The sequence below is a fragment of the Oratosquilla oratoria genome, chromosome 5 (assembly GCF_046742065.1).
Source record: "Oratosquilla oratoria isolate Oo_2021 chromosome 5, ASM4674206v1, whole genome shotgun sequence".
Taxonomy (NCBI): Eukaryota; Metazoa; Arthropoda; class Malacostraca; order Stomatopoda; family Squillidae; genus Oratosquilla; species Oratosquilla oratoria.
In genome coordinates this window covers 21566814-21582750 of record NC_134781.1, presented here as the reverse complement: position 1 = coordinate 21582750, position 15937 = coordinate 21566814, and the positions used below count along the sequence as shown (strand labels likewise).

The 15937-nt window shown below is 40.9% G+C and overlaps 1 protein-coding gene across 1 annotated transcript; it reads left to right on the top strand.

The window, feature by feature from the left end:
• The first annotated feature begins 7832 nt into the window (after positions 1 to 7832).
• LOC143025686 (histone-lysine N-methyltransferase SETMAR-like) lies at positions 7833 to 8987 on the top strand. The gene is made up of 2 exons (XM_076185686.1): positions 7833 to 8009; positions 8112 to 8987. The coding sequence occupies exons 1-2, from the start codon at positions 7833 to 7835 to the stop codon at positions 8985 to 8987; spliced, it is 1053 nt and encodes a 350-aa protein (XP_076041801.1).
• Positions 8988 to 15937: the final 6950 nt, after the last annotated feature.

Sequence of the window (15937 nt, the reverse complement as noted above, 5' to 3'; positions counted from 1 at the left end):
TCTTAGGCAGAGCAGAAGCCGGGAAGAGTGTCAGGGTCCATGAGCTGTTTAACCCGTAAACGTTGATATATATATATATATATATATATATATATATATATATATATATATATATATATATATATATATATATTTTTAATTACCTGATGGCAGCCAGAGGAAAGATTTATGAACGAATACAGTCGTCAGAAGGTTGCTTGAGAGACACCATGGCTTTGGCATTAAATAGGAATGGCGTTGTCAGAAGTCCTTGGCGGCAAATGATTAATTCGCTCACGGAATAACACCAGAAATAAAGAGAACATGAATCCTGCAGCCTCTGGAGGAGTTTCCCTTTAGTTGAATAAAATCACCTGGCGACAGGGAATGATAATGTGAGTTAAGATAGGTTTGACTCATCGAGTATGGACACAGCAGGTGGCATTCTTAAAAAAATCTTTCCTTTCCAAGGATTTGTATGAGATTTATATAAGGAACGATTTATATAAAGTAAGATTTTTTTTATCTTTAAGAATACCACAGTAAGATTCTTACGCTGTTATTCTTGAAAAAAATAATTTCCCTTCCAAGGATTTATATAAGATTTATGTAAAGAAAGATTTATATAAGGAAAGATTTAAATAAGGAAAGATTTTTATAAGGAAAGATTTTTTTTAAGAATACCACAGAGTTCCTTAGATTTGAATAACATCACCTTAAGGCAATCGGAAGAAATGTACGAGTTTCTGGACACAGGAAAAGGAATAATAGTTAAGTCAAAACGAGTTGATTTTCCTTGGTTCATTAAGTTTCCTTCAAGTGAATAAAATCGCCTGTAGACAGCCATAATCAATACTCAAGACAACGCCACTCCCCCGACGGATTAATTAGTATTACAGCTGCAGAGTCAAGGGCGGCAGCAACAGCAGCAGCTGCAGCTGTTGAAGTCAGCTGGACAAAGAATCTCGGTGATTGGTTGGTGACTTGCTTTCGTGTCGTTTCAGAGACCTCAGTTCTATTCCCGGTTCCCCGTAGTGGGATGGTAGGGTGCAGGTCAATTACTAATACCATCGGTATAGCGAATTACAAGGTTTAATAGGTGTTTGTAAGTTAACCTGGGGATTAATGTTGAAATGGAGGGAATAATTATTTTTTATTATTATTTTTTTTTCTAATCTATTTTCATTTTGTCTTCATCTTATTTCATTAAATTTTTTATTTTATTCCTTTGTTTTGTTTCCTTATTCTTTTTGTTTTATATAATTCAATTTTAATATTTCAACTTATTTTTATTTTTCTCAATTCAAGGAGGCTATGTAATCTATCTTGAGGCGAGATAGAAATAGACGTTGAGCTGATCTTGTAACTATCAGGTCACGCAATTTCAACTCATATTTTCCTATAAATAGATGACTTTTCAACTTTTGCAATTCACTACCGAGAAAGGATTTACGATTGCATAAGTGCATGTGTGCGCGTTGGCGTGTGATTGTGTACTGAGAATAATAATTATAATAATAATAATAGTGACAAATGTAATGAAAAATTATGATAATAGTGATGAAATAAATACTTTATATCAATCTTGAAGACCTGAAACTTTCCATGCACAATTTCCACATGGTAAAAATATTCATATTGGTTTACATATAAACATACACATATACATATACACGTATGCACATATACACACATGCTCACTTATAAACGTATACAAATATACACATACATACACATACACAGTGTCATCAGCCTCCCTCATTCGTCCCTATACAAATACAGATATACATACACACATACACATATACACATATATTCATATACATATACATATATACATATACATATACATATACATATACTATACATATACACGTATACATATATACACACAGACGTACACATACACATTAATGTATGCATGTATAAAGTAGAACATGCGTGGAGCACTGCACAGCATCTCATAAGTGGAAGTGCTCATCACCACCGCAGACTCTTGACCAGAGAATTGGCCAAGAGTCTGCGCTTCCAGGACCACCTACAGTCATCCCTGAAATGGCAGACCTCTTCGGCTTATCAGCTCGGAGGAGCATTTCAAGGTTAGCATCTAATTAGCGTGGTCTTCTTCTCGGCTTCGGCCTATATTCATAACCACAGCAGTTCCAGCATGGCCATCATTGGACGTGAGGTTCTCATGGCCTTGACAAGCTGGATTAGGTCGACAAGGTGTGGTATAATGGAGGTATTATTCCCTATGGGATAAGGATGACCTGGGGTGGATAATCACTCTCATTCGCGCAAATATATATATATATATATATATATATATATATATATATATATGTGTGTGTGTGTGTGTATGTATATGTATATAAGCTCACTGGCCGAGCAGGTTAGATCGTCGTTACTTGTGGCGAAGGTCGAGAGTATGGCGGTTCGAATCCTGCCACCGGCGAAGTTGAACCAAAGGCATGGTTGATTAAATTCCACGCTACAAAGTCCTCTGTAAGGGGCACCGTCCTATATAAACTCGCTGGCCGAGCGGGTTAGGTCGACATTACTTGTGGCGATGGTCGATGGAATGGTGTCTCGAACCCTGCCACCGGCGAACTTGAACCAAGGACATGGTTAATTAGATTCCAAGCAACAAAATCCTCTGTAAGGGGCACCATCCTAGCCTCCCAATGGGGGGTGGGGGTTGTGGCATTATTTGTATATATATATATATATATATATATATATATATATGTATATATATATGTAATATACACGTTAACGCACAGACATGCACACATACATGCACATGCAATAACACACACACATACGCACACACACGTACAACAATTATACATATTAGACAGCAGTCAGGTAAGGCACCTGGACCCAAGCATCAACTGCAGAGAGTGAACCACAGCAGCTTCAGCCTACGCAGGAGAGGAGGAGGAGGAGGAGGCGGAGGAGGAGAAGGAGGAGGAGGAGGAGTAGGAGGAGGTGGAAATAGAAACAGGGCTGTCAAGCCCAGCTGTGTAATCTACAGCCGCTGGGTGCAAACATCTCTATGGAGTCTAATAAGAAACGTTCCTGGTTTCTGACGGGGCTGGAATATGCTGATGGGGCTGTGAAGTGATGAATTTGAAGGAACCTGGAATGGTTGTAGGGGCTGTCGATGACCGAGGAGGCTGAGGACAGATGAAGCTTTGGACGGTGTAAGAGACAGCCGCTTCCGGTGGTGTCGGGAAAGCTGGAGTGAACTTGATGGGCGGCTGTTGGGGGCTTGGGTGGCTGTGGAGACTGAAGACGGCTGGAGAGACCAAAAGGGGTGGTTAACAAGGGCTCTCTAAAGGAACTGGAAATGATTGGGGATTTGGTAACTCTTGGGCAGAGGAGAATATCGGGTCGCTGGAAGTCTTGCGGTCGGAGAGGTCGCTGGAAGGTCTTCGAGATGCTGAAAGGGAAGAGGAGGCGTCTGGAAGGGTCAAAGATTTTGGGCGACTCAGAAACTGGAAAGGACGTGTGGGGGCTACGGGTAGCTGGAAGATCTATAGAGATGGAAGGGTTTTGAGATCCTGGAAGCTGGAAGGGCTTATTAGGGGTTTGGGGCCTGGTAGGGTCAAGGCTTGTGGGCGACTCAGGAACTGGAAAGGACGTGTGTGGTCTGCGGGTGGCTGGAAGATCTATAGAGATGGAAAGGTTTTGAGATCCTGGAAGCTGGAAGGGCCTATTAGGGGTTGGGGGCTGGAAGGGTCGAGGCTTTTGGGCGACTCAGGAACTGGAGAGGACGTGTGGTGACTGCGGGTGGCTAGAAGATCTATAGAGATGGAAGGGTTTTGAGATCCTGGAAGAGCCTGGAAGTGGTTAGGGGCTAAAACGGTCTGGGGGATGATGAAAAGGGTTGCATCATCGTGAGCGTGGCTGAGTTAATATTTGCCGTGCCACTCTTGCAAACTTCTGTCTGGTCCCTTCTTAGATATGGATTTTTCTGAATTTTATAAATGGTAAACTCTTGTTAAAATGTTTTATTCAGGTTAAGTTTGTCTATGAATAAAACAAAAGATGTTAGGTTAACATCATGATGGTACACTTTATAGATTTTATATTGGTCAAGGGAAAGCGAAAGTCCAAAAAAATCCTATTTTGATAAGGCCAAGCAAAAATCCAAAAAGTCCTATTTTTGTTAATCCCGGAGAAAGTCTAAAAAGTCCTATTTTGGTTAAGGCCAAGCGAAAGTTAAAAAAAAAAAAAAAAAAAAAAAAAGTCTTATTTTAGTTGAGGCAGAGCGAAAAAAAAAAATCCTATTTTGGTTAAGACCAAGCGGAAAAAAAAAATCCTATTTTTGGCTAAAGCCTAGCGAAAGTCCAAAAATTCTTATTTTTGTTAGGCCAAGCAAAATTCCAAAAATTCCTATTTTGGTTATGTCATGGATTGTATTTCACCAGCGCTTCTATCTGCCATGGTACTTATCAACATCATTATGAAGAAGTCTTTCCTGACTTTCGAGATGATCGAAAAAGAAAAAAAACGACTGATCATTTTTGACGGATAATTTGTTTTTGACATCCTGAGAAAAAAACAAAAACAAAAAAACTCTTAGGCCATATTTTGGTCTGGATGTCGCGACCATTACATCACGTCTTGCTGACGTCACGGTGACGTCACAGGTATATTTTTTTCTGAATGCGATCAGAATCCGAAGATAAAAAGTAATTCACCTTGAAAGGTTACAACGTTGTAGGGTCACCACGCGTACAGACGCCATTTTCTACCGAAGAAACTTGATGCAAATAAACAAATGATAAACGAAATGCATAAGTAAGTTTACAAAAATAAACAAAAGCATTCAGAACGGTTGAATAAATGCACAAATGAAAAGAATATTAAGTGAATATTGAAAAAAATACTTAACCAAATATTTGTGGAGCTCTTCGACCTCCCTAAGCTCCGACTCTTCTTCTTCCTCGTTCTTCTTGTGCTCCTCCTCAGTTTCCTCCCCCCCTTCCTCCTCCTCCTCCTCCTCCTCCTCCTCCTCCTTTCGCTTCTACTTCTTTTCTCCTCCTATTTGTACTCCTGTTCCTCCTATTTCTACTCTCTCCTCTCTTCCTCGTTCTACTCGTACTCCTCCTCCTCCTCCTGCTGCTGCTGCTCCTCCTCCTCCTCCTCCTCCTCCTCCTCCTCCTCCTCCTCCTCCTCCTCCTCCTACTACTACTTCTGCTCCTTCTCCTACTCCTTCTCCTTCTTCTCTTCCTCCTCCCCTCTTCCTCCTACTCCCCATCTTCCTCCCTCCTTCTCCTCCTCCTCCTAGTGCTCCTACTCCTACTCCTCCTTCTTCTCTTCCTCCTCCTCCCCATCCTCCTCCCCTCCTACTCCTCCCCTCCTCTTCCACATTTTTCTCCTTCCCCTCCTCCCCCAGCCTCATCTTTCTCTTCTCCCTCCTCCTCATCTTTGTCCTTTTCCTCCTCATCCTTTTCATCTTCCTTTTCCTTCTTCACCTATTCCTCCTATTTCTCTTCCTCCTCTTCCTCTTCATCTTCCTTTTCCTTCTTCACCTATTCCTCCTATTTCTCTTCCTCCTCTTCCTCTTCATCTTCCTTTTCCTTCTTCACCTATTCCTCCTATTTCTCTTCCTCCTCTTCCTCTTCATCTTCCTTTTCCTCCTTCACCTATTCCTTCTATTTCTCTTCCTCCTCTTCCTCTTCATCTTCCTTTTCCTTCTTCACCTATTTCCTCCTATTTCTCTTCCTCCTCTTCCTCTTCATCTTCCTTTTCCTTCTTCACCTATTTCCTCCTCCTCCTTCTACTCTTCCTTTTCATCCTCCTCTCCCTTCTTTAATTCCTACCTTTTTCTCTTCCTCGATCTCTTCCTCCTCACCCTTTTCCTCCTTCTTTCTCCTCCTCCTCCCTTTTCTCTTCCTTCTTCATCTATTCCTCTTATTTCCTTTCCTCACTCTCCTCCTCATCCTCTTCCTCTTCCTCTTCCTCCTGCTCCTCTTCCTCACTTTCCTATCCCTCTTCCTCCTTCTTCACGTAGTCCTAATTTTCTTCTTCACTCTTCTCCTCCTCTTCCTCACTCCCCTCACCCTCTTCCTCCTCCTCCTCCTCCTCCTCCTCCTCCTCCTCCTCCTCCTCCTCCTCCTCCTCCCTCTTCCTCTTCCTCTTCTTCTCCTCCTCCTTGTCTATTATGACTCGTGGCGACCAATATTTTTGTTGACGTTTGACGTCATCTTGTCTCATTAGAGATGTTTTTGTTTCTCGAGGACTGAGTCTCTGGTGATCTGCTTTTCTCTCTCTCTCTCTCTCTCTCTCTCTCTCTCTCTCTCTCTCTCTCTCTCTCTCTCTCTCTCTCTCTCTCTCTCTCTCTCTCTCTCTCTCTCTCTCTCTCTCTCTCTCCCTCCCCCTCTTTCCCTGTCGCTCTCTCTCTCTTCCTCTCTCTCTCTCTCTCTCTCTCTCTCTCTCTCTCTCTCTCTCTCTCTCTCTCTCTCTCTCTCTCTCTCTCTCTCTTCTCTCTCTCTCTCTCTCCTCTCCCTCCCCCTCTCTTTCTCTCTCTCTCTCCCTCCCCCTCTCTTTCTCTCTCTCTCTCTCTCCTCTCTCTCTTTCTCTGTCTCTCTCTCTCCTATCTCTCTTTCTATGTCTCTCTCTCTCTCTCTCTCTCTCTCTCTCTCTCTCTCTCTCTCTCTCTCTCTCTCTCTCTCTCTCTCTCTCTTCCCTCTCTCTCTTCCCCCTCTCTCTTTGTTTTCACTAGATCGGGTTGGTCAGTGTTTTGACGGGGCTCGTCGCCTCGGGGTTTTTCTCTTTGGTATGAAGGAGATTTCTCTCTCTCTCTCTCTCTCTCTCTCTCTCTCTCTCTCTCTCTCTCTCTCTCTCTCTCTCTCTCTCTCTCTCTCTCTCTCTCTCTCTCTCTCTCTCTCTCTCTCTCTCTCTCTCTCTCTCTCTCTCTCTCTCTCTCTCTCTCTCTCTCTCGCTCTCTCTCTCTCTCTCTCTCTCTCTCTCTCTCTCTCTCTCTCTCTCTCTCTCTCTTCTCTCTCTCTCTCTCTCTCTCTCTCTCTCTCTCTCTCTCTCTCTCTCTCTCTCTCTCTCTCTCTCTCTCTCTCTCTCTCTCTCTCTCTCTCTCTCTCTCTCTCTCTCTCTCTCTCTCTCTCTCTCTCTCTCTCTCTCTCTCTCTCTCTCACTCTCTCTCTCTCTCTCTCTCTCTCTCTCTCTCTCTCTCTCTCTCTCTCTTTCCTTTCTCACTCTCTCTGGTTTTGTGTGTGTGTGTGTGTGTGTGTGTGTGTGTGTGTGTGTGTGTGTTCACCTTGGTCTTTCACATTGGTCTTTGGATCACGTGTTGGACTTGTGATCGACAGCTATTTCCCTCCCGGAAGAGAGCTCAGACCTCGTATGACCGATCTATGGGTAATGCTATGACCTTACACACACACACACACACACACACACACACACACACACACACACACACACACACACACACACACACACACACACACACACACACACACACACACACACACACACACACACACACACACACATCTCCAAATCCCCGCCCACGAGAGTTGGAATAACGACTCGAAGCGTAGCGATATTGAAATTATTTCAGCCCTGGGCAGGATTTGAACTCGGACCGCCGTAGTGACAGTCGGGGACTAAACTAACCGCGCCACCGGGTCGTATGTGTGTGTGTGTGTGTGTGTGTGTGTGTGTGTGTGTGTGTGTGGGTGTGTGTGGGTGTGGGTGTGTGTGTGTGCGTGCGTGCGTCTCAGTCTGTCTGCCCGTGTCTGAAAAAACATATCTATAAGGTAACCAAAAAAATTCTGTCCGTTTTTTGATTAGCCATTGAATGAAGTTGAAATATATACGCAATGCGTGTAGCAATTGTTTTCAAATTCGAACAGCCGAAAGTAGCAACCTTCAAACGTTATGAAAACACGGGTACCGTACTACCGTGCCCACCCATCAGTTATACACCGGATAGTAGCAGAGAAGGATGGAAGTGTCTACAGATCTCGTTTCGGGGCTGTTTGCTTTACGACTTCAAAGTGGGCTTATCAGCAGCTGCATCAAGTCGCCGCATATGTTAAGCGTTTGGGGATAGTGCTGTGAATGAACGTACTGCAAGGCGTTGGTTTAAAAAATTCAAGTCGGGAGATTTGTCCCTCCGTGATGAGCCTCGCAGTGGACGACCACAGGTCTTAAATGACGGAGTCCTGAAGGCGGCCATTGAAGAGGACAGTAGTCTAACGTGTGGTGAACTTGCAAGACAGTTCAACGTTTCCGATGAAACAGTTAGACTTCACCTGCACCGCCTAGGTAAGACGTTCAAACTGAGCAAGTGGTTTCCGTACACGCTGTTGGAGGTCCACAAGAGACAACGAGTGGCAGCCTGCATATCGCTGCTTTCTCGCCACCGTACCGCATTCTTATTCAATCGAGTGCTTACCAGTGATGAAAAGTGGGTTCTGTACGAAATTCCCAAGCGTTCCAGACATTGGTTGTCACCTCAGGATGCTGCCCCTCACACCGCAAGACCGCCTATGCACCCTCGCAAGATTATGCTTTGTGTCTGGTGGACAGGTCGTCAAGTGGTTCATTATGAGCTGCTACCAACGAGCCAAACGGTCACTGGAGACCTATACTCGCAGCAATTGAAACGTGTGCAACAGGCATTGCGACAGAAGGAGCCAGCACTGGTGAATCGCAAAGGTGTGCTTTTCCTCCATGACAACGCCAGGCCGCATGGCGCGCGAGTGGTCAGGGATACCATACAGCAACTTGGGTGGGAGATTTTGTGCCATCCACCTTATTCACCTGACCTTGCGCCATCCGATTACCACCTCTTCCACTCCCAGGATAATCATCTTCGTGGGAAATCCTTTACCAATGAAGCAGACTTGCGCCAAGCCCTCACGGACTTCTTTGCGTCCAAAACCCCCGAGTTTTACCGCAAAGGGATTGAACAGCTGGAGACAAGTTGGCAGAAGGTGGTGCATGCAGATGGCGATTACTTCGAAGACTAAATATAAGTTACACATACTGTAAAGCGTTTTCTTTTTTTCCTTTAAAAACGGACAGAACTTTTTTGGTTACCTTGTATTAAGCTATTTACCTCTCCTTTATATAAGTATATAATCAAATCAACAAGTGAAAATAAATTGTATTTCGTCATCAATTACAATTAGCGCTCGCTGCCGTGACGTGGAAGTGACGTCATAAGAGAGATGGAGGCGAAACGAAGAAGAGAGAGATTACAAAGGATTACAAAGGATTACAAAGGCGGAGCATACCGACAGGAGACCTTTTGGTCCATATCTAGGTCGGATGCGAAAAAAAATCAATAATAATAAATGAATAAATAAAAACTATAACATAAATAACAAATAAATAAATAAATGCCTAAGTATAGTTAAATAATAAACGAGCAGGTAAATAGTAAATAATAATAAATTGACATATAACTAATAATAAATGAGAATCGAATAGACAAATGATAAAACAAAAAAAAATAATATATAAAATAAATGATAATCATTACAACATCTTGCTTAGGTGTTTATCTAAATGAAGAGGGAAGAAAGGAAGGAGATTAGTCGCCTTTCTTAAAAGGTTGCTGTGTGACTCTGGTCCATAGGGGGTGTCTCTTAAGAGTCCTTAAGATTTGTTACACTCAATACCCAATGCGGGTTAGAGATGTGGATATCTAAATGTATAAAGAAAATTTAGTCAGGACAATGAATAGATTAATGAAACAAATAAGATTTATCTCTAGTTATTCAGAGACCTTGTCTGTATTTTTTAATTATATATATATATGTATATATATATATATATATATATGTGTGTGTGTGTGTGTATGTGTAGTTATTCAGAGACCTTGTCTGTTTTTTTTTATTATATATATATATATATATATATATATATATATATATATATGTATATGTGTGTGTGTGTGTGTGTTTGTGTATATATGTAAAATTATATATATATATATATATATATATAATATATATTCTTTATTTATTTACCTATTTATTCATTTATTTATTTATTCATTGTGTCCTTCCTGTCCGGTTCAATCCAAGCTTCGAATCGTTGTGAGACTTCATAGCGACTCGAACTGGATTCGGTTCGTGTTCTCGAAGCTCTTATACCTACCGATTTCATAGTCGTTCGGGTTGGGTGGAACAGTCACCAACCCACAGGGCCGCCAATGCCTTTGAAGTCAGAGGTACCAACTTACTCCTAAGGACTGGTACCACACGTTACGTTGAATTTCAGGAACTAGAAACCCGCAGCCCAAGTCTGTTGGCAACGGTCCACAGATTTCTTTCCCATACGCTAGGTGCTAGTCCATATGGTCTCTTCGGGCAAGCCTCCATGTAGACACCGTTCTATCCCACTCCAAACAACTCTCGACAGTGTTCAATTAATTTGCCCTAGCCATCAGTTCGGTGGTCGTCCCCTTCTTCTCCTCCTCCATCGAGGGTTATCTCTTATGGAGACGGTCCTGTAATCGGGGTCAACATCAGGTAAACGTGTAATATACCCATACAGTCGGAGTCTTTTCTTCCTGTGTGGAAAGGAAGAACTACAAAGTTGGTTGAAACAAATCTTAGGCACAGTCCGGTGACCGAACTTCAACCTCTCGGGGTTGCACTTCCAGACCAAGGTAAAAGTATTGACGGGTGTTCATGACGGTCGGCAGGGGAGATGATTCTCTCCGACGTCCGTCTCTTCGTTGATTCCACGACAGAGGCTGGGACGGGCCATTGACAAACTGGGTTCGAGTCCTGAGGGTTAAAGGGTAATTAAAGGGAGAATTCTAGAAGCAACTCCTCAGCTATATCTATAGAAGACCCTATATAGGATATAGAAACACAATTGCTCAATGGGAACACAGGTTTATTGACATTATGATCTCGATAAATTCAGACAAATATCACAAAGATGATAGGTCACAGCAGTATTTGTGTCTTGGAAGGGGGTGGGGGGAGGTGGAGGGGAGAATGTAGATTTAGAGCACATAGCCACACTCACCCTTCCACATCCCCTCCTTCCCCAATCAGCAGAAAAATAGATTACTTTGTAAGACATACTCCGCAGCAGGACAATATCAATATGAATACCAATATATATATATATATATATATATATATATATATATATATATATATATATATATATATATATATATATATATATATATATATATATATATATATATATATATATATATATATATATATATATATATATATGTTATGCCCCTAGGGCACCTGATAGCGTACCGCACCATACCGCAGTTCTCATAAACATTCTTGAATATGAAACAAGACGCTTTATATGGTAATTCACCATAGACGTTCTTGAATATGGATCAAACAGTGGCATTGAGGAGACCTATGCTCTCGTTCAATACGTAACAGCCCAATAAGGGTGTCCGCTATAGGAAAGTACCCGTTTTAGGGCAGATGGCACAATTCTCCATAGTACATTAAGGCCCTCTTCACACTGGCGGTTTGAACTGCGCGGAGACCGCGGCGGTATCACATACTCAAAAAAAAAAAAAAAAAAAAAAAAAACGCGGTTTTGTGTGAACGCCTCCGTTGACTTGCATTGTAATTAAATCGCCGCGGTTTGAACCGCTACAGGGAACAGGGCTTAATAGGAAGAGGATCGCACCCCTTCTGTTAATGCTTCCTGTAATGAAATAGAATCATCTGTTATTAGGTAGAAGAAAGTGTATAAAGTAGGCCACAATGTTGGAGAGGTAAAGTTGAGAAATCACAGTAAGTTTCTTCACATACACACATGTATATAAATATTATATATATTTATATTATATATATATATATATATATATACATATATATATATACACATAGATACATATATGCATATAGATATGCATATGTATACATATATTTACATATATATATATATATATATATATATATATATATACACATGTGTACATACATGTACATATACATATATATAATATATATATATATATATATTTATATATATATATAGTATATGCATGTGTGTACATATATGTACATATATATACATATATTATATATATATATATATATATATGAGTCACTTTGTACACATTCGAAAAACAGCTATAGTTATATGGTTAGACATTTTATATGATACATATATAAATAACATATATATACATTTATGCATTAATACTTGGAACTTTGATATTTGACTCCTCGGCTGCAGACAATCTTAATAAGATACAGCAGTGGCAACCTTCACGAACGAGTTAATCAAAGTAAAGTGTTAACTCTTTTTCTTCGAGGATTTTCCTTAACTCGGTTGCCTGGCGGGTTAACAGGGACAGGTTGCTTCATTTATGACGTCACTTCGTCTCTGACGTCATCTGATGACGTCACTTCATCTCTGGCGTCATATGATGACGTCACTTCATCTCTGACGTCATCTGATGATGTTACAGTGAGGAGTATTATTACTGGTTTCTTCCAATTAACATTAACCAGTGATTGACCACTTATGATATCGTATGTAGGTTAAGATATTGTAAAGTTGTACAATATAAACAGTTCTTGGTCTGTTCCCGGGGCAATCAAGTGTGCACGCACAAACACACACACACACACACACACACACACACACACACACACACACACACACACACACACACACACACACACACACACACACACACACACACACATGAATAATAATAAAAAATAAACTCTGATTTGATTTCTGTCTTGGAGTTTTGAAAACGCTCTTAAATCGTTTTGTGAATTGATTGAAATCCGAAAAAGAATGTATAGATAAATAAAAATTGAATTTTGATTTGCCCTTTCAAAAATTTTGCCAAGAATCTCAGATCTTACCCAGGAATCTTCGAGTGCTTTTGCAAAGGGAACAACAACATCTTTGACACATTTAGCAGAAAGAAAAAAAAAGTCTGTACAACATTGTTTTCGTATTAGACACATTCCACACAATAATGAATAATTCACCATCAAACAACGTAACTCGATTGGTATGAGAGCCTCATTCCTCGGCCTGCAATCAATGTTTTCCATTCCTCTTGGAATGAAAGGGAATGTTTTGGGGTCGGGATGGGGGTGAGGGGAGATGGGGGTGAGGGGAGATAGGGGAGAGGGGAGATGGGGGAGAGGAGAGCTGAGGGGTGAGGGGAGATGGGGGAGAGAAGAGCTAAGGGGAGAGGGGAGATGGGGAGAGGAGAGCTGAGGGGAGATGGGGGAGAGGAGAGCTGAGGGGAGATGGGGAGAGGAGAGCTGAGGGGAGAGGGGAGATGGGGGAGAGGAGAGCTGAGGGGAGAGGGGAGATGGGGAGAGGAGAGCTGAGGGAAGAGGGGAGATGGGGGACAGGAGAGATGGGGGACAGGAGAGCTGAGGGGAGAGGGGAGATGGGGAGAGGAGAGCTGAGGGGAGAGGGGAGATGGGGTAGAGGAGAGCTGAGGGGAGAGGGGAGCTGGGGGAGAGGGGAGATGGGGGAGAGGAGAGCTGAGGGGAGAGGGGAGATGGGGGAGAAGAGAGCTGAGGGGAGAGGGGAGATGGAGGAGGGGTGAGTGGTGGTGGGAAGAAAGGTAATGTTATGGATTCAGAGGGGGGAACTTAGGGGAGATTGAATAAGGAGAGGGGAGAGGGGAGCAGGAAATATTAAAGATTAAAAACATATAGCATGAATTTGATCTGCCTATTTTGTACCGACGTGTTTTTTTTTGCGTGTCTGTGTGTGGTCTGTGTGTCTGTACGTGTGTGTCTGTACGTGTGTGTCTGTGTCTCACGACCAGGGATCGAACCCAAGCCCGTCTCGTATTACTGTACTCCAAGGTACATAAGAACATAAGAATGAAGGAGACTGCAAGAGACCATAAGGCCTACACTAGGCAGTTCCATATATACATATAATATATATATATATGTATATATATATATATATATATATATATATATAATATATATATATATATATATATATATATATATATATATATATATATATATATAGTATTGAGGGGATCTCGTAGCTATACGCAATATACCCAAACCTAATGTAGCGCTCCCAATTTCAACAGAGAACATAAAAACACAAGAACATAAGAATGAAGGAGACTGCAAGAGACCATAAGGCCTACACTAGAACGTTGGAGTTCCCCAGGACCTGCCGCGCCCACCACCTCTTTTCCAGACTCGCTGTCCATAACAATTAGGCAGCGGCGCGGCGGTACAAACAAGCGGTGCCGCGAGGAAATTATTTGATTAATTTCCTTATTTCCTTTAATGCGTTTATATATTTACATATGTATATATGTATGTGTATATGTATGTGTATATGTATATGTATATATGTAAATGTATATGTAAATGTATATGTAAATGTATATGTGTGTGTATATATATATATATATATATATATATGTGTATATATATAATGTGTATATATATGTGTATATATATATGTATACATATATATATATATATATATATATATATATATATATATATATATCACGTGAAAACCACAATTGAAGCAAAAATGACTTGAGACCGGGAATCTATGTATTTCAATTGCAAACTGCAATCCTTTTCAGTATCTACTAAAGAGGATTTCAGTTTGAAATCGAAATATATAGATTCCCTATCTCCAGTCATTTTTGCTCCAATTATGGTTTTCACGTGATCGACAAATGTGGTATTGCATTTTTCACCAGTATTATATATGTACATGTATGTACTGTATATATGTACGTACGAACATATACAGTATATGTACGTATGTGTGTGTGCGTGCGTGTGTGTGTGTGTGTGTGTGTGTGTGTGTGTGTGTGTGTGTGTGTATGTGTGTGTGTATGTATGTGTATGTGTATGTGTGTGTGTATAATATATATCTATGTATTTACGTATTTATCTACTTTTCTAATTGTCTATGTATGTATATTATATTTGTTCGATTTTTTTAAGTCTTTATTTCTTTGTGTTTATTTTAATATTTCCATTAGTACCTAATTTGCCCTGCAACCCAGCTTAGGTCAACTCAGGTTGTCCAACAAGATTTCTTTCCTACGTAAGGAATAATCGCACTAGATGTAAAGACACAACTGGTAGATATCCTTAGATTTTTTCCCCGAAGAAAACGCATTGTAGATTTCTTTAGAATTTTTCCCGAAGAAAACGCGTTGGTGCCCAAATCGAAGAGACAGGCTTACCAACCCCATGTTGGTAAGCCTGTAGTAAACAAGAACACAAATAAATGAATAAAAATAATAAACAAAAAAGTAAATGAGTAAATGAACAAATGGGTGAACAGATAGATAGACGGATAAATTAATGAAGAGGATAACATGAAACCAAACAGATTAAAAAAATAAATAAAAATAGGGAAAATTGATGACCTGGTAATTGACATCTTGTTTACGTCTACTATCACGTCCTACGCATTCTGTCGACCTCGGTGGAGCTTGTATGAATTCAAGGTCATTCTCGATTAGACTTGCAACATAGGGCTTCTTCAAAAGCATATTTTGCCCTGAATAATCTTGGTAACGAATGGCCTCGTATAGCCCAATTTGACTGGTTTCAGGTCAATAGAGTCTTAGAATATCAGAGCTGTTAGAATACTGATGTTTGTCATCATGCTAAGGGTGGAAATAATGTTATAAGACAGGAGCAACGCTACATTAGTTTAAGAATAAAATTGTAATATATCAAAGTGACCTCTCGATTAGGTCAATGGGCTTCGATAACTTCGACCTGATCGCACTCAGGTCGCCAGGCAGGTCAAATGCGACCTGTCGTCAGGCGCTAGGTCACGAGACTTGGCCCTATTGTGTTTTCGCTCTCCTCTTTATATATGTATGTAAATGTATGTATATATATGTGTATATGTATGCGTATATGTATATATATATGTATATATATATATATATATATATATATATATATATATATAT